At 38.1% G+C, this 18601-nt stretch overlaps 1 protein-coding gene and 1 non-coding gene across 2 annotated transcripts; both read left to right on the forward strand.

The window, feature by feature from the left end:
• The first annotated feature begins 971 nt into the window (after nt 1-971).
• Nucleotides 972-3604, forward strand: LOC104233192 (probable xyloglucan endotransglucosylase/hydrolase protein 26). The gene is made up of 4 exons (XM_009786545.2): nt 972-1155; nt 1621-1721; nt 2043-2236; nt 2900-3604. The coding sequence occupies exons 1-4, from the start codon at nt 987-989 to the stop codon at nt 3306-3308; spliced, it is 873 nt and encodes a 290-aa protein (XP_009784847.1). The 5' UTR covers nt 972-986; the 3' UTR covers nt 3309-3604.
• Nucleotides 3295-3400, forward strand: LOC138872313 (U6 spliceosomal RNA). Its single transcript, XR_011400771.1, has one exon. It is a non-coding gene; the product is annotated as a U6 spliceosomal RNA (small nuclear RNA).
• Nucleotides 3605-18601: the final 14997 nt, after the last annotated feature.

Genomic DNA, 18601 nt, shown 5'->3' on the forward strand with positions numbered 1-18601 from the left:
GAGTGGCAAACTGGTGGGTCGGATCAGATATGGTTTGGATCGAAAATGGGTAATGAAAAAATGGATCAATTATCCGACCCGACCCATATTTAATACAGGTAAAATATGGGTTAACCGATGGATAATATGAGTAACCATATTATCCATGACTTCTTGCATATGATTATTTTTGGTAGAATTCATAGTCTCCCTAACTTGAAGAAGCCCCAATTTGAGGCTTTACAAATGTAAAATTTAGACTCATTGGTTATTCATTGGTTACCCATTGGTTATCCATTTACTAAATGAATAATATGGTTCTTATCCATATTTGACCCGTTTTTAAAAAGTTCATTATCTAACCCATTTTTTAGTAGATAATATGTTTTGCCACCACTATCCCCGAGCATTCTTAATTACTAGAAATTTCTAACTTGAAATTAGATACTCATCTGTTCGTTAAAATTTTTGCACACCCCTTAAGAAAGATATTTTAGTTAATATTCTTAATAATTAGATCATTTGTCTAAACTAGTGTTTATTTTTCTTAAAGGTCTTATATACATTTTTACGAGTGAATTTGAAAGGAAAAAAAAAAGTAATAAATTCTTTTTGCTTTTGAAAAAGGTTAAAATATATAAAACAAAATCAGTTCGTCAAAACAATTAAAATTTGAGACCAAAAACCGTACTAATCCTGAAGCCACTCAAAATGGTCTTTGTTGCTGTAAGTTTCGAGATATATCTATATCAAATTTCAATTTTTTATTTTATTTTTTTCCTTGCTCAGAAGCTAATAGATACAACATACATGTAACCAGATTTTTTTAGTTTATTGCCAACTGCGTCCACTCGGTATTTAGAATGTCAACCTCAGACATGGTCAGCACAAAATACATAAAAAAACATTTACAAAGTAATTGAAAGGGTCTTAATTTTCAGCTATATAAAGCGTACACAGCCTAAGAGCAAAACGTGCCATTTCAAGTTACTCACAAATTTATAAAGATGGCCAAATTCATAGCTTTTAATTCCTTGGTTTTGATCATTGCTACAATTGCTTTTCATTGTGCTATAGTCAATGGAAAGATTTCAAGTAGCATGTATGTTAATTGGGGTGCTCATCATTGTCAAATGCTAGGGGATGATCTTCAACTTGTCCTTGATAAATCTGCAGGCAAGTTTAATTTTCTTTTCATATGTATAATATATGCAAAAATTCTTAATTACTTGTGTAGCCTTCCCTTGTCAGCCTCGTTTGTTCCGATATTTTTTGGCTGCTATAGTGAAGTGCTGTTATAGAAATGATATATTATAACATTACACAAAACGGTTCCGAAAAATTTTGGCTTTTATAGTGAATAGTTGTTATATATAGAGATGATGTTATAGAGAGGCGTGACTGTATATATACATATTTTATATATAGTTTGAGTCGAAAATAATGGTTTCGATTGAAACCACAGAACCTGCTCTATATTTACCTCTGGCGGGAGGGGAGTGCCTCCCCAAATAATTAAGTGAAAAGGGGTGCCAAAATAAGAATGACATTTTTGTTTGATTGAGAAAAAGAAAAAAAAAAGCAGAATTTTTAAATTTTTAGGTTGACAATATTATTGACTAATTTGGTTCTAACTTTCAGGTTCTGGTGCGCAATCAAAAAGAACATTTCTCTTTGGTAGCTTTGAAATGCTTATCAAGTTGGTACCTAACAACTCAGCTGGAACAGTCACAACATACTATGTTAGTATATATATAGGCAAACCTCTCTATAACAATCTCGTTTGTTATGATGTTCTTTTGCTGCTATAGTGAAGTGTTGTTATAACGGACATATATTATAACACAACATAATAATCTTTTCCAACAAAAACTTGACTTTTATAGTGAGTGACTGTTATATGGAGATGTTGTTATAGAAAGGTATGACCGTACAATATTCAAATTTGAATTTCTTAATAAGCAACTAACAAAATCAAAAAGGATGTTAAGAGTCAATCAATTGTACAAAAATTATTAGAATTCTATGTACTGATGATATTTTTATTTATTTATCATTTGCAGTTATCTTCTACGGGTACCAAGCATGATGAAATCGACTTCGAGTTTTTAGGAAATGTATCAGGACAACCTTACATTCTCCACACAAATATTTATACCCAAGGTGTTGGAAATAGGGAGCAACAGTTTTATCCTTGGTTTGATCCAACTGCTGATTTTCACAACTACACCATTCATTGGAACCCTAATGCTGTCGTGTAAGTCGATTTTTTCAGACAACTTTCTTCCATTATACGAAAACCAGCTTATATGTCAACTTTCCCTACTCTTAGTATCTATTTATTTATAAAAAAATTGGAGTGTATTTTGTATCACGAAATATACTTTTTGGAAAATAGTTTTTTCATAAAATAATCATTTTTTCGGTATTTGGTTGCAAATCCAAAAGGAGAGAATTGACTTCCCTCACTCTAGGAAGGAAGTCATTTTTCTCCAAAGATATCTCAATTCTTAAGTTTCAATCACCACCACTTAGACATTATTATTATCAATCTTTAATAAATATGATTTTTCGAAAAATATTTTTCACCATCCATCCGAATATGATCAAAAGCAATTTTCAGAAAGTAAATCATTTTCCGGAAAATGACTTTCATTATTCCAAATAGACGTGCAACCATATACAGTCAAACCTCTCTATAACAACCTCGTTCGTTCAGATATTTTTATTGGCTGCTATAGTGAGTGTTGTTATAGAGGACATATATTATAACATAACATAAAAATTGGTTTCGAAAAAAATTTAGTTTTTATAGTGAATAACTATTATATAGAGATGTTGTTATAGAAAGGTTTGACTGTATCTAATTAGAAAGCAAGAGAATCTTGAAATTTGATATGTCACTACTTTTTTTTTCCAGATGGTATGTTGATGGTATTCCAATTAGGGTATTTAGAAATTATCAATTCAAAGGAATTCCATATCCAAACCAACAAGGAATGAGAATATACTCTAGCCTTTGGAATGCAGATGAATGGGCAACAAGAGGTGGACGTGACAAAATTGATTGGACAAATGCACCATTTATTGCAACATATCGTAAGTTTAGGCCAAGAGCTTGTTATTGGAATGGACCATTGAGTATTGTTCAATGTGCTATTCCTACTAAATCCAATTGGTGGAATTCTCCTTTATACAGTAAATTGAGTGCTCCTAAAGTGGATCAAATGAACTCAATTAGGAGCAAATACATGATTTATGACTATTGCAAAGATACTACACGATTCAAGGGAGTTATGCCTATTGAGTGTTCATTGCCACAATACTAGAAGGACGTCAAAATTGGAACGATACAACGAAGATTAGCATGGTCTCTGCCCAACGATGACACACATCATGAATCGAGAAGGACGTCAATGTGAAAGCTGCACTTGTTCCATTTTCTTATCGGAAATAAAATCTTCAATGTACTCCCTTTGAGCTTCAATATTTTACTTCTCGTGTTTGTTATTTTTGTTCTCCAAAATATTTTGTTTTGGTTGTTTTGAGCAAGAAGATCTTGCTGAGTTGATCTCTAATTTATGTACTCCATTCTTTTTAAGTAAAAATTTGGTTGTTTGTATTATGCTCCCAAGGTTCAAATTCTCCTTTCTTTCTTTTAATATTGCTTTCTTTTATCTTTACTTTTGTAAGGCATCAGCTATCAACTCAAGGCTATTTTGCATTTATTTTCTTTTCATTATTTTGAATGAACAACTCTTTCAAAAAACTCGTGTTAGTTGTAAACTATGAATTTTGAATGAGGTGAATATTTGTCCATCTAAGAAAAAACCATAACTACTCATCTCTAGTATAAAGAATGAAATTTAAAACAGATATTGTGACACTATTTTCTTATTAGTCCATTTTACAAAAAAAATTATATTATTTATATATTTGGAAAGAACTTAATTTTAAACTTTCTTGTTTAACTTTAATGGCATGCTTTTATAAATACAAAAATCTAATGGCATATGACACAACTAAAAAAGGGGGAAAAACCGACCGATATTGGTCGGTAAGTGGCAAAAATCGACCAAAAACCGATCGATTCGTGGCGGTCGGTAATAGTAACATAGGTAGAGCTAACCAACCGACTTTGATCGGTATTTTTCTACCGATTTAGGTCGGTCAATTAAATACAAAAAAAATTGCCGAAAAAACTGACCGAAGTTGGTCGATTTTTTTCGACCAAAGTCGGTCGGTATTTTAACTATGTAATTAAAAACTGTACCATCTGGGAATCGAATCGAGATCTATACTATAGCAGAATACTATTCTACCACTAGACCATTGGTGCATTTTGTTTTAAGACCGTCTTTTATTTCATTTATACTCTTTAATTGTATTTTCACACGAAAATAACCGTTTTATTAAATAATAAAATTACCGATCGAATTCGGTCGGTTTTTTAAAATGACCGGCCGAATCGGTTTGTTTTTTAATATTGATTTTAATTTATTCTAAAAAAAACAACCAAAATTAGTCGGTTTCTTGAAAAAATAAATTTCACGGGATTCAAAAATAGTTTTCCACATTTTGCGCCAAAGAAAACCGACCGAAGTTGGTTGGTTTCGTCGGTCAACCGCAGTTTATTTTTGCCAAATTACTAGTAGTGTGAAAGACTAAAAGTCTTTATTTGTTTTCTTAATTCTCCTACACTAGTCAAACTGTACAACATAAATTAAAGAGGAGTATATATTTATATAAAAATATTTATTGTACTATTAGTGTAATTTAACATATGGTAACAAGTTATTGAAGTAATTCAAATATTATTCATCCACATTTATTGTAAACAATTAACTATAATTGGATTTTAAGTAACTTGATAGTGTAAAATTTTTTGCTATAATTTGTTAAGCATAGCGTTAATTTCTAACTAGTTAACGAAGGAATTACACTTTCACCGGACTAAAAAGTAAAAAGGTGAAAGGAGAGAGAAATACCAACATCTCTCTAACTTGAAACTAACCAAACAGCCACCCAGAAATGGCCACTTCTCCACTCTTACATAGAGAGACCTCATCGGAATACCACCGGAACCTCCTGATATATAAATCCTAGACCTAAGCTCCGCTATGGATGAGGACAACACGGTGAAGAATTCCTTCAAGAAAATCATACTAGAAAATTTTTTAGTTTCCTCCACAAACTATGAGCCATACCAATCCGGGCTACAAAACCAAGTTTTTGAACTAAACCCTGAGAACATATACCCATCCCATTATCAATTGAAGACAAAATCAGGCTCTACAAATATTGGAAATACTCCTTGATTATCAAATTGTTTGGGGGAAAAATTTCACATCATCTATTAAAGGCTAAACTTACTATTCTGTGGAAACCAAACGAACCACTCACCCTAATTGATTTAGGATGAGACTTTTTCATTGTCAAATTCAATAAAGAGGAAAGCATGAGCAAAGTCCTAAGCGATGGGCCATGATTTGTAGCTGGGTGATCGCTGCCGACTCGACACTACGCTATGGTAGGAAGAGCGGATCGCAATAGCTTTTGCCCGAATAGAAGTCCGGGATCGAATTTCCACGGGGAGCTAGTAATGGAGTTGTATTTTCTGTCTAGCCTAGAGTTGCGGTTGTGCTTCTAATGTCACTTCAAATATTTTTTTAATTTTTTTATTTATAACTACTATTATAAAACTAAGGATTAAAGCTAAATTATGCTAAGAGAATATTGCTAAGTTGTAATTAATGGGTAGAAGAGCACTAGGGTCGTAGCATCACCTAGATGGCTAATTGACGGGTAGATGTTACTAAGGATAGATAGACATATTTGGGGACTATGCTGTAACCGTTGCACAATTGCACCCACTCTTACACCTCTCAGTAGAGAGAGTGATTTTGCCCAATTGACTCTCTCGAAATCAATTGGGCAGGCCAATGAGACCAAGCAACTAGGGTTCAAGTAGGGTGATTACTCTCTCGAGATTTAACCCGTTAATTGGGACTACCATTTCTCATGGGTCCATCCTAATTCCTTGTTGGGTCAATTTTGGGATCATAAACTCTCTCTTTCGAGAAGAGTTAAATCTACTAAGCTTGAATCAGTGTTTGCAACCATCAATTCTTGAATAAAAATATAAAATCAACCCAAATAGCAAAAAACCAATATCAATCCAATCCTAGATGGCAACACCCATCAATTACCCACACTAGCGTTGAGCCACAACCCTAGCTAATGGGTTTAGCTACACATAATTATAGAAGACACTGAAGAAATAGATGAAAAACTAAACATATTAATTAATTACTAAGAAGAAACTACAATAATCTATTGTTAATGGGGAGCAAAAATGTCAAAAAAATGGCTACAATATCGGTCTCACGAGCTCAGCTGCGTTTCTGAATACAAAACTTAACCTAAAAATGGTAAAATGTCTTATTTATAGTGTCACACCTCCATTTTACCTGCGCCCGCCTCAAAGGGGCGCAGAAGGGGAGTTTTTCCAATTAAGGGACAATCAAAACGAGATTTATTTATTTATTTCAGAGTCGCCACTTGGGAGATTTATGGTGTCCCAAGTCACCGGTTGAATTCCGAATCGAGGAAAAGAATGACTCTGTTTAACAGTCTGCGCACCAGAAATCCGGATAAGGAATTCTGTTATCCCGGGAGAAGGTGTTAGGCATTCCCGAGTTCCGTGGTTCTACCACGGTCGCTCAACTGTCATATTCGGCTTGATTATCTGATTTTATACAATTATGAACCTACGTGCAAATTTTAACTGTTTACCACTTTGTTATTATTTATTCAAAGAATTGCAACGTCGTGAGAATGCATCTCGAATTGCGCCACATAAATATACCCGCAATTTTTGATACGTTCTAACTTCATTGAGATTTGGATTTGGGTCACATAAATTTGCACCCGAGTTTAGGAAAATAACATTATTAAATACGCGCCTAAAGACTAACGCGTTGTTATTTTGAGAAAAGTCGTAAAGTTCGCTATGTGGCCTGTCTCGAAATCTAAGCATTCAAAATAACTATCCGTTGAGGGCCCCGCAATTTGTGTTTTCTTGTTTGTCGAGGCTCGTTTATTATTTTTTAAAGGAATTTGCAACGTCATGGACATGCATCTCGAACCACGTCACAATCAATGTACCCGTGATTAGCGACACATTTCGACTCCGTTGAGATTTGGATTTGGGTCACCTAAATGTGCACCCGAATTTAAGGAGGTAAATTATTAAAGTACGCGCCTAAAGAGACTAACGCGCGGTTGTTTTGGGAAAAGGCCGCGAAGTTTGCTAAGAGGCCGATCCCGAGTTCTAAGTAATTAATACGTACATTTGTGAGGGCCCCGCAATCTGTGCGTTTTGCTAGGCGAGACTCATCTCATTTATTTTAAAAGGCAATCCTAAAGTGACTACATTTTTATTAAGTTTGTCTCTAAAAGAAAATCTCCAAATTAATTACATGCTTAAAAAAAGGGACGTGACTTATTAGTTATTAGTCTAAGACAAATGCAAATGAGAAATTGTAATCGAGCTTGTACAAAGGGAGATTATTTTGTATCTTATTCTATAAGTGAATATTACCAAAAAAATTGAAATTATAAATAGAAATACTGAATTGACGAACAATAATATCAAAAACGAAACTAATTACTCTTTACCAATTTTAGACCCACCTTACTAATTTCAGCTCAATTTATTTAATACAAGTGAAATTCAGGAATTCCAAAACACTTTCCTGTTTCAGCTTGCAGCTGGCCTCTAATCTCACAAATTATACTACGAAACAAAACTAAACTAATATGACTATTACATAATCATATTCCAAGATCCAAACAGTCCCGGTCCAGATTAATTTAGCAGTCCAACAAGCTCATTTTTAACTACAGGAACTAGTTACCAGATGCTAACATGTTTTAATAAAAAAATCTCTCATACAACTCTGTTTCAGTCCACTTACTACATACTAACAGGGATCTACCTATCATCAGCGACTGAAGAATTTAAATACACAAGTCATATTGAAACCAAAGCAGAATTTCAACTCTTCACGTATATTCAAACTTCGTGTTTTCAGCTTACAGATGCCAAAGTTACAGTTGTGTACTTGGTATTGCCAATACAAGAAGAGGAAGGTCAGCAAAGTATTATGTAACACAACAACAACAACAATAACCAGCAACAAACAGCGAACGGAATACCCAGCGACAGATTTGAAAACCAACACGATTCCAGCACACTCAACGAAATAGTATCAACACAAACCAATGCAGACCAGGAATAACAAACTCAAAAATCCACTTAAAACCTCAGTGAAATCTCAGAAATAACCAGTCTCTCTTTTACTCTCAGATTACTAAACTTTTTAAATGTTAAAAATTCGGCCTAGACTCTCTCCAAAATATCCCCAAAATCCTCTCCAAAAATCCCCTCTTTACTGCTTATTAATCACTCTATTTATAACAAAACTCTTGTCTTGAAAGACTTAAACTAATCCGAAATATTCTCCCCACACTTACATGCCATGTTCCCCACTACTACATGCTTTGTCTCCCACTATATTAAACAAATACATTAATTCCCACTACCACATGTCTTTTATTTATTTAATTCTCTTATTCCCCAGTACCGCATGCTTTGTCCTCCACTATATTAAACAATGTATTAATTTCCACTACCACATGTCTTGTTCCCCACTATGTATTAAATAATGTATTTTTAATATTATTAGTACTTAGTGAACAGAGCACTCGAATCAATCATTTTTTTTTAAATTTAAAATCCCGAAAATGCCCCTGAAACTACTGAAATTACTATTCTACCCCATCAGCTATATCCAATCCTCCTAAATCAATTAACCAAACTACAGTAGCTATAACCAAATCAAGCCTGACAATTGACAAATTAAACACATGAAACTAACTCCCAATTCCGTTTATCATGGTCAGATTCATATCAACAAACTTAATAGGACAAACAAGTAGATTCAAATCACTAAACTCAATCATCAGTTGACCTCAAACTAAATCAAACAACATCATAACAAAGATGAATGATTCAAACTATATTATGCTGAACTACTACGGTCAGATTTTAGACTACGATTGATACACAAATACATGGGCTGATTTAACGATTTTCTAAGTTAAACCTGTACAAAAAATGTAGGAATATTGAAAGTATATCGACATTAAATCGTAGTCTATATTCCTGGGTTCGAATTCAAACTAATACAAACTTCAAACAAAAATGAACATGAATTATCTATAATACAAACAAAGACCTGGGTTCGAATTCAAACTAACCCATCAGAACACAAACACAATCATAGAAAGAAGAAAAGGAGCGGAAGATGAATTCGCTGAACGAAAACTAAAAGAAAAGAGAACGGAAACCTACTAGTTTGAAGTCCGGGTTCGAACGGAACCTCGACGTACTGCCTCGACGTATGACTGAGTATAACCTCGAATGCATGACCTCGACGTACTGCCGGGAGATGGAGATGGGGTGAGCAGCTGTGGCTTGGAGATGGAGGGGTCATTTTAGGACGATGGGTGAGGCAGCAGAGGTGAAGCAGCAGCAGCCATGAAGGAAACAGCGGCCATGGCGGACTGGCTGTGTAGGTCGTGACTGGAGGTGAACGACGACGAGGATGGGCCTTTTTTGAGGTAGAAGCAAGCAGTAGCTGATGCGTTTTTGTCGCGTGACGTAGCTGTATTTTCGCTGCTTCTTTGAACTATTTTTAGGAGCTAAACTCTAGTTATTTCATGGTTGATTTTGCCCGGTTTAGGGTTGAAGCTTGTTCGTTGTGGTTGCTGGATTTATGGCGGTTTGGTGGTGAACGATGATGGACATAGTGGACATGAGGAGGAGCTGCATGTGATGACGATGAAGAGGCTGGGCTTTTTTGAGAGGGACATGATCGTTTGGACGAGCTGGTGGTCGACGGGCTTCGAGCTGGAGTTGCTCAGAAGCGAAGAAGAAGTAGCCGGTCGTTTGGGCTGTTCGTTGGTTGAAGGAAGATGGACGACGGGACAGCTGCTACGTCAATGGTGATGTGAGCTGAGTGGTCTGGTTTACGACGAAGAAAATGGAGCAGAAAGGGTGGTCGACGGAGGTTCGTCGTTTGGGGGACTGCTGGTGGTGAGGGGGAAGGGCAGCCATGGGAGGGATGATGGGGACGACGGGGAGGGCAGCCATGGATGGCGATGGTTGCTGATGGACGTGAGGGGGAAGGGGGTGGTTTGGGGAAGATGAAGAGGAGGGGGGGTTATTTGGTTTGGGCCTGGTTGATTTAATTTAAAAGGTGGCCCAGTCCGATTTTCTTTTTATTTCTATTGCTTCTTTTTCTTCTTTTATTTTCTTTAAATAAAACTAAAATTCTAAAAATCCTAAATTAGCCTATAAAACTAAATTAATTTATAGGAACGCTAATTAACTCTTAATAACAATTTACACACAATTAAATAGCAATTACGATAAAATCACACAATTTAGAAATTAAATGCTAAAAATGCAACGTGCATTATTTTTATAATTTTTTTATTCTTGTAAAACAAACTTAATTGCTCCTAATTGTAGAATCAAATCCTAAATGCAAATGCGACATATTTTTGTATTTTTTATTAATTTAAAAAATAAACATGCACGGACAAATACAAATAATTATCCAAAAATGCCACGAAAATTCTCAAAATTGCACACAAAGGAAAATTGTTTTATTTTGAATTTTTGGGAGTAATTCTCACATAGGGCAAAAATCACGTGCTCACAGCTGCCCCTCTTTGTCCGAAAACACAAAGAGTTTTCGTGCAAAGATAAAGTGAGGGGATACGAGCGATTTTTGTCCGTTGGAATACTCCGTGTGAAGCAATTTTTTGAAAAGATTTAACCGAACCTTTGCTTCAAAGGTTTCCTACTTATCTCTGGCTAGAAGAGAATCAGGTTAATGTAGTTCGGAAAATTTTGGTAGCTGGGACTACCATGGGACTGCAATGTTACTGTTGTTGCATGCTGTTATTACTGCTTGCCGACCTCCTTGTTACACCATGCTGAAAGAAAACAAGAGGCTAGAGTAAACTATAGTCTATGAATTACAAAATCTTATCTAGATCTTCAGTCGTGCTCTTGTGTCTCTTATTGCTTTGATGTCTCGGTGACTCCTCTGGTATTTCTTTACTTCTGGCTCGACTTGTGGTCTTCCTTCTGATTTCTGCTGGGGTTTTTTGTTGTAACCCTCCGCTTTACTGACTTCAAACTTTCATATATTCCTCTGTTATATGGGCGGGTTCCCAACTTCAAAACTTGAAATGTAAAGATTGAAATGTATTCCTCTGTTATATGGGCGGGCTTCCAACTTCAAAACTTGAAATATAAAGACTAAAATGTATTCCTCTGTTATATGGGCGGGCTCCCAACTTCAAAACTTGAAATGTAAAGACTGAAATGAATTCCTCTGTTATATGGGCGGGCTCCCAACTTCTTCAACTTAAAATGTAAATATTGAAATGTATTCCTCTAATATATGAGCGGGCTCCCAACTTCTTCAACTTAAAATGTAAAGACTGAAAGGTATTCCTCTGTTATATGGGCGGGATCCCAACTTCCGGACTTGAAATTTAAAGACTGAAATGTATTCCTCTATTATATGGGCGGGCTCCCAACCTCAGCCAACAAATTCAAAAAATAAATCGTCATTTCGTTCTTCAGGCGGGGCTCCTGACCTCAACAACAACTTCGAAAAATAAAACGCCATTCCGTTCTTCAGGGGGGCTCCTGACCTCAACAACAACTTCGAAAAATAAATCGCCATTCCGTTCTTCAGGCGGGGCTCCTGACCTCAACAACAACTTCGAAAAATAAATTGCCATTCCGTTCTTCAGGGGGGCTCCTGACCTCAACAACAACTTCGAAAAATAAATCGTCATTCCGTTCTTCAGGAGGGGCTCCTGACCTCAGCAACAACTTCGAAAAATAAATCGTCATTACGTTTTTCAGGGGGGCTCCTGACCTCAACAACAACTTCAAAAAATAAATCGTCTTTCCGTTCTTCAGGAGGGCTCCTGACCTCAACAACAACTTCGAAAAATAAATCGTCATTCCGTTCTTCAGGGGGGCTCCTGACCTCAACAACAACTTCGAAAATAAATCGCCATTCCTTTCTTCAGGCGGGCGAGACTTCAACAACAACTTCGAAAATAAAGCGCCATTCCGTTCTTCAGGGGGCGTCATTCCGTTCTTCAGGCGGGGCTCCTGACCTCAACAACAACTTCGAAAATATAAATCGACATTCCGTTCTTCAGGGGGGCTCCTTACCTCAACAACAACTTCGAAAAATAAGTCACCATTTCGTTCTTCAGGGGGGGCTCCTGACCTCAACAACAACTTCGAAAAATAAATATTCATTCCGTTCTTCAGGGAGGGCTCCTGATCTCAACAACAACTTCGAAAATAAATCGTCATTCTGTTCTTCAGGGGGGGATCCTAACCTCAACAACAACTTCAAAAAATAAATCGCCATTCCGTTCTTCAGGGGGGCTCCTGACCTTAACAACAACTTTGAAAAATAAATCGTCATTTCGTTCTTCAGGCGGGGCTCCTAACCTCAACAACAACTTCGAAAATATAAATCGTCATTCCGTTCTTCAGGGAGGCTCCTGACCTCAAGAACAACTTCGAAAAATAAATTGCCATTTCGTTCTACAGGGGGGGCTCCTGACCTCAACAACAACTTCGAAAAATAAATCCCCATTCCGTTCTTCAGGGGGGGCTCCTGACCTCAACAACAACTTTGAAGAATAAATCGTCATTCCGTTCTTCAGGGGGGGCTCCTGACCTCAACAACAACTTCGAAAAATAAATCGCCATTCCGTTCTTCAAGGTTGCTCCTGACCTCAATAACAACTTCGAAAATAAATCGCAATTACGTTCTTCAGGCGGGCCTCCTGACCTCAACAACAACTTCAAAAATAAAGCGCCATTCCTTTCTTCATGTGGGCGAGATTTCCACAACAACTTCAAAAAATAAATCGTCATTCTGTTCTTCAGGCGGGGCTCCTGACCTCAACAACAACTTCGAAAATAAATCGCCATTCCGTTCTTTAGGCGGGGCTCCTGACCTCAACAACAACTTGGAAAATAAATCGTCATTCCGCTCTTCGGGCGGGCTCCTGGCCTCGACAACAACTTTAAAAAATAAATCGCCATTCCGTTCTTCAGGCGGGGATCCTGACCTCAACAACAACTTCGAAAATAAATCGCCATTCCGTTCTTCAGGCGGGGCTCCTGACCTCAACAACAACTTCGAAAAATAAATCGTCATTCCGTTCTTCAGGGAGGCTCCTGGCCTCAACAACAACTTCAAAAAATAAATTGCCATTCCGTTCTTCAAGGGGGGCTCCTGACCTCAACAACAACTTCGAAAAATAAATCGTCATTCCGTTCTTCAGAGGGGATTCCTGACCTCAACAACAACTTCGAAAATAAATCGACATTCCTTTCTTCAGGCGGGAGACTTCAACAATAACTTCAAAAATAAAGCGCCATTCCGTTCTTCGGGGGGGGCTCCTGACCTCAACAATAACTTCGAAAAATAAATCGTCATTCCGTTCTTCCGAGGGGATCCTGACCGCAACAACAACTTCGAAAAATAAATTGTCATTCCGTTCTTCAGGCGGGGCTCCAGACCACAACAACAACTTCGAAAATATAAATCGTCATTCCGTTCTTCAGGGGGGCTCCTGACCTCAACAACAACTTCGAAAAATATAAATTGCCATTCCGTTATTTAGGGGGGGCTCCTGACCTTAACAACAAATTTGAAAAATAAATCGCCATTCCGTTCTTCAGGGTGGGCTCCTGACCTCAACAACAACTTCGAAAAATAAATCGTCATTCCTTTCTTCAGGCGGGCGAGACTTCAACAACAACTTCGAAGTTTAAATCGCCATTCCGTTCTTAAGGTGGGGCTCCTGACCTTAACAACAACTTCGAAAAATAAATCGTCATTTCGTTCTTCAAGCGGGCGAGACTTCAACAACAACTTCGAAGTTTAAATCGCCATTTCGTTCTTCAGAGGGGGGCTCCTGACCTCAATAACAACTTCGAAAATAAATCGCCATTCCGTTCTTCAGGCGGGGTTCCTGACCTCAACAACAACTTCGAAAAATAAATCGTCATTCCGTTCTTCAGGGGGGCTCCTGACCTCAACAACAACTTCGAAAATAAATCGCCATTCCTTTCTTCAGGCGGGCGAGACTTCAACAGCAACTTCGAAAATAAAGCGCCATTTCGTTCTTCAGGGGGGGGGAGGCTCCTGACCTCAACAACAACTTCGAAAAATAAATCGTCATTCCGTTCTGCAAGGGGGCTCCTGACCTCAACAACAACTTCGAAAAATAAAACGTCATTTCGTTCTTCACGCGGGGCTCCTGACCTCAACAACAACTTCGAAAATATAAATCGCCATTCCGTTCTTCAGGGGGCCTCCTGACCTCAACAACAACTTCGAAAAATATAAATCGCCATTCCGTTCTTCAGGGGGGGCTCCTGATCTCAACAACAACTTCGAAAAATAAATCGTCATTCCGTTCTTCAGGGGGGGCTTCTGACCTCAACAACAACTTCGAAAAATAAATCGTCATTCCTTTCTTCAGGCGGGCGAGACTTTAACAACAACTTCGAAGTTTAAATCGCCATTCCGTTCTTCAAGGGGGGCTCCTGACCTCAACAACAACTTCAAAAAATAAATCGTCATTCCGTTCTTCAGGCGGGGCTCCAGACCTCAACAACAACTTCAATGATAAATCACCATTCCTTTCTTCAGGCGGGCGATACTTCAACAACAACTTCGAAGTTTAAATCACCATTCCGTTCTTCAGGGGGGCTCCTGACCTCAACAACAACTTTGAAAAATAAATCGCCATTCCGTTCTTCAGGGGGGCTCCTGACCTCAACAACAACTTCGAAAAATAAATCGCCATTCCATTATTCAGGGGGGCTCCTGACCTCAACAACAATTTCGAAAATAAATCGTCATTCCTTTCTTCAGGCGGGCAAGACTTCAACAACAACTTCGAAAATAAAGCGTCATTCCGTTCTTCAGGGGAGGCTCCTGACCTCAACAACAACTTCGAAAAATAAATCGCCATTCCGTTCTTCCGGGGGGCTCCTGACCTCAACAACAACTTCGAAAAATAAATCGTCATTCCGTTCTTCAGGCGTGGCTCCTGACCTCAACAACAACTTCGAAAATATAAATCGACATTCCGTTCTTCAGAGGGGCTCCTGACCTCAACAACAACTTCGAAAAATATAAATCGTCATTCCGTTCTTCAGGGGGGCTCCTTACATCAACAACAACTTCGAAAAATAAGTCGCCATTCCGTTTTCAGGGGGGGCTCCTGACCTCAACAACAACTTTGAAAAATAAATCGCCATTCCTTTCTTCAGGCGGGCGAGACTTCAACAACAACTTTGAAGTTTAAATCGCCATTCCGTTCTTCAGGGGGGCTCCTGACCTCAACAACAACTTCGAAAAATAAATCGCCATTCCGTTCTTCAGGCGGGGCTCCTGACCTCAACAACAACTTCAATGATAAATCACCATTCCTTTCTTCATGCGGGCGAGACTTCAACAACAACTTCGAAGTTTAAATCGCCATTCCGTTCTTCAGGGGGGGATCCTGACCTCAACAACAACTTTGAAAAATAAATCGCCATTCCGTTCTTCAGGGGGGGCTCCTGACCTCAACAACAACTTCAATGATTCAAACTAGGAAGTGCGTCTCCTACGAATGAACTTAAATGAACCAGACTAGGAAGTGCGTCTCCTAGGAGAAAATCTCAATTTAGGAAGTGCGTCTCCTAAAGCAAAAATATAACCCGAAAGACCCAGACTAGGAAGTGCATCTCCTAGGGGTGAAACTTCAATGATTCAAACTAGGAAGTGCGTCTCCTATGAATGAACTCTCAATTTAGGAAGTGTGTCTCCTACAAGTGTAACTTCAATGACCAAACTAGAAAGTGCGTCTCCTAGTGGTAAAATCTCAATTTAGGAAGTGCATTGCCTAAAGCAAAAATATAACCCGAAAGACCCAGACTAGGAAGTGCGTCTCCTAGGGGTGAAACTTCAATGATTCAAACTAGGAAGTGCGTCTCCTATGAATGAACTCTCAATTTAGGAAGTGCGTCTCCTACAAGTGTAACTTCAATGACTCAAACTAGGAAGTGCGTCTCCTAGTGGTGATGTGTGATCTTCTCAATAGCCTTTGTGTAAGCAGAATTGGGGCATTACACCTGAAAATTTCAACCTTCCAAGCTTTGATATGAACATAGCTTTCGTCCCTGTTTCAAACAAAGAAAACTTGTGAGTTTAAACATGGTGGTTGGTTTGTGGCCTTGACTTTGCGGCGGCTGCTCCTTCACTTGCCATTATAACTTTGATTTCACCTTGAAAGACATTGCTCGCTTTAAAATTTGTTTTGCCTTCTCCCGAAAAACTGCTGGGGATACCGTTTTTCACCAAACTTGTGTTAGAGTTCCCGAAAATTTTCGAAATGAACGAAAATTTTCTGCCCCAGTTTGACAATCTTTCTTGTGGCGCATCTTTCCATCATCAGTAACATTCCCTGTCCCTGCTTTAAATCAAAGAAAATTTGGTCAATTTAAAACGTGGTGGTTGGTTGTGATACTCCTGCTGGGGATGTTATCAACCATTTTCCCATCTGTGCGTTGTCTGACCATCTTGAAGCTTGGCTGATACCTTCTGCCCTTTTTGGCGATTCCTCATTCACAAACCTCTTAACCATTTTCCCAGTCTCCTTATCTGACCTAATGTATTTTCATGACAACCGATTTCACTTGAAGATCTTGCATGTTCATTGATTAACCACTCCCTCCATCGTCTGTGTTACTGAAATACCTTTTCCCGGTGCAGACCCAATGTCTTCTTTTGCGGTACTGTCCGTGAACTATCATTTCCCCAACCTTTGAGTCTCCTATGAATCTCCCAATTATGTCCATTGCTTTCCGCGTTGTTCTTTCTTGATTTTCCGCTGGCCTTGGACTTATAACCCTCGATTTCCGCGGGGGATATCCTTCTTGACACCGGTCCATCTTTTTGTCAATCTCATCATTGAATATACCCTCGGTTCAATCCCCCTGGCTCTCTTTTTGTTGTACTGTGCCTGAATTGATATGGACCAATCTTGGGTATTTTGCGCGAACCTCAAAGCACGTTGACTATTACCAGCTCATTGCGCTTGTTCTTTCCTGACTTATACCACTTTGATGTACTAGTCAGATCTCGTCTTGCATAATTGGAAAGCTGATGGCAAATTTTGAAATCATTTCTCACTTGTTCTGACCAAAGAGACTCAAGAAGAAGAAATGACAAAGTTAAAAGGAACGGAGTAAAAGACAAAAGGAAGAGATGACTCCCAACGAGAAAAACTACAAAGTAAAACCTATCAGATGTGGATACCAACTCTATTGGCCATGACATGCACATGTGGCCTATCCTTCGTCGTTAATCGCCTTTCTCAATCTTCGTCTGGTGCTTTCCTATTGGATTCTCAATATTTATTCGACTTGTAGTGCCCGAAGGGTTTTCACTATCAAGCCTCTCTCATTTTGATTTTTCTCTCAACTTATAGCCGCTTCAAGGTGCCCGTAAGGGTTTTCACTGATAAGACTCATTTTATTACTTTTCTGTCGGGGATCAGAGTGTTATTCTCGACTTCCATTTGCATGACTTGGCATCTTTCGAAGACTGGTCAAAAGGTCTTTCTTTGGACCATAACGTGGGGTTTTGGATAGGGCTAGAAAGAAAGGGTATTAGCGGCTCAAAACGAATCAATTTGGGTTCAAAATTTACAACCTTCGGAACCAGATTTCTTTACATCAAACACGACTTCTGCCCCAGTTTCTTGCTTGAGGATTTTTTATTTTTGTTACACTATGTTACACTATGCACACTATATTATACTATGTTACACTATGACCGAACTGTGAGGCGCCTACGTATCCTTCTTTGAGGAATCAGGTCAAACGTAGTTCCCAATTCCTTTTTTCCACTTATTTATTATTTTCTTTTCTTTTCTTTCTCTTTCTCATTTCTCCTTTCTCCTTTGTCATTTTGTTGTTTTGTTGTTTCTGTTGTTTTCTTTTCTTTTTTTCTTTTTTTTCTTTTTCTTTATCTTCCATGCTTGTGTTTTCTAGTCTTTGCTACTGATTCCGAACGAGGGGTACGAAAGAAAACCAATAAGGTTCAAAAGGGTTAACGAAGGATAAAGTGTCTAGATAGCAGAATAAAATGCCTTCATCATTCCAATATTCAAAACATGCCAAGCACAAACAACATAATTAAACACTCGCCACATCTTCTGATTGTGCCGGATTTGATAACCATATCCCCACATTAACCTTTTTTATTTGTCATTTTTAAAGCACCGTTGGGCAATACTCTCCACTTTCGTTACCATGAATGGCCCCTTTGGCAATATGGCTAACTTTTTCTAATGGTTGTTTTTTCTTTATGTTTTACTTGCCCCAGTTTCACGTGGCTCGGGCTTCAAAGGATCTCAAGATGTTCTTATTTCCCTT

The sequence above is a fragment of the Nicotiana sylvestris genome, chromosome 6, assembly GCF_000393655.2.
Source record: "Nicotiana sylvestris chromosome 6, ASM39365v2, whole genome shotgun sequence".
Lineage (NCBI taxonomy): Eukaryota > Viridiplantae > Streptophyta > Magnoliopsida > Solanales > Solanaceae > Nicotiana > Nicotiana sylvestris.

What these genes read in the sequence shown, in the direction of transcription:
- LOC104233192 (XM_009786545.2), top strand. Translation starts at nt 987, where the DNA reads ATGGCCAAATTCATAGCTTTTAATTCCTTGGTTTTGATCATTGCTACA. An exon ending in TGTCCTTGATAAATCTGCAG is followed by an intron (nt 1,156 to 1,620) that starts GCAAGTTTAATT and finishes TCTAACTTTCAG; the next exon opens with GTTCTGGTGCGCAATCAAAA. An exon ending in TGGAACCCTAATGCTGTCGT is followed by an intron (nt 2,237 to 2,899) that starts GTAAGTCGATTT and finishes TTTTTTTTCCAG; the next exon opens with ATGGTATGTTGATGGTATTC.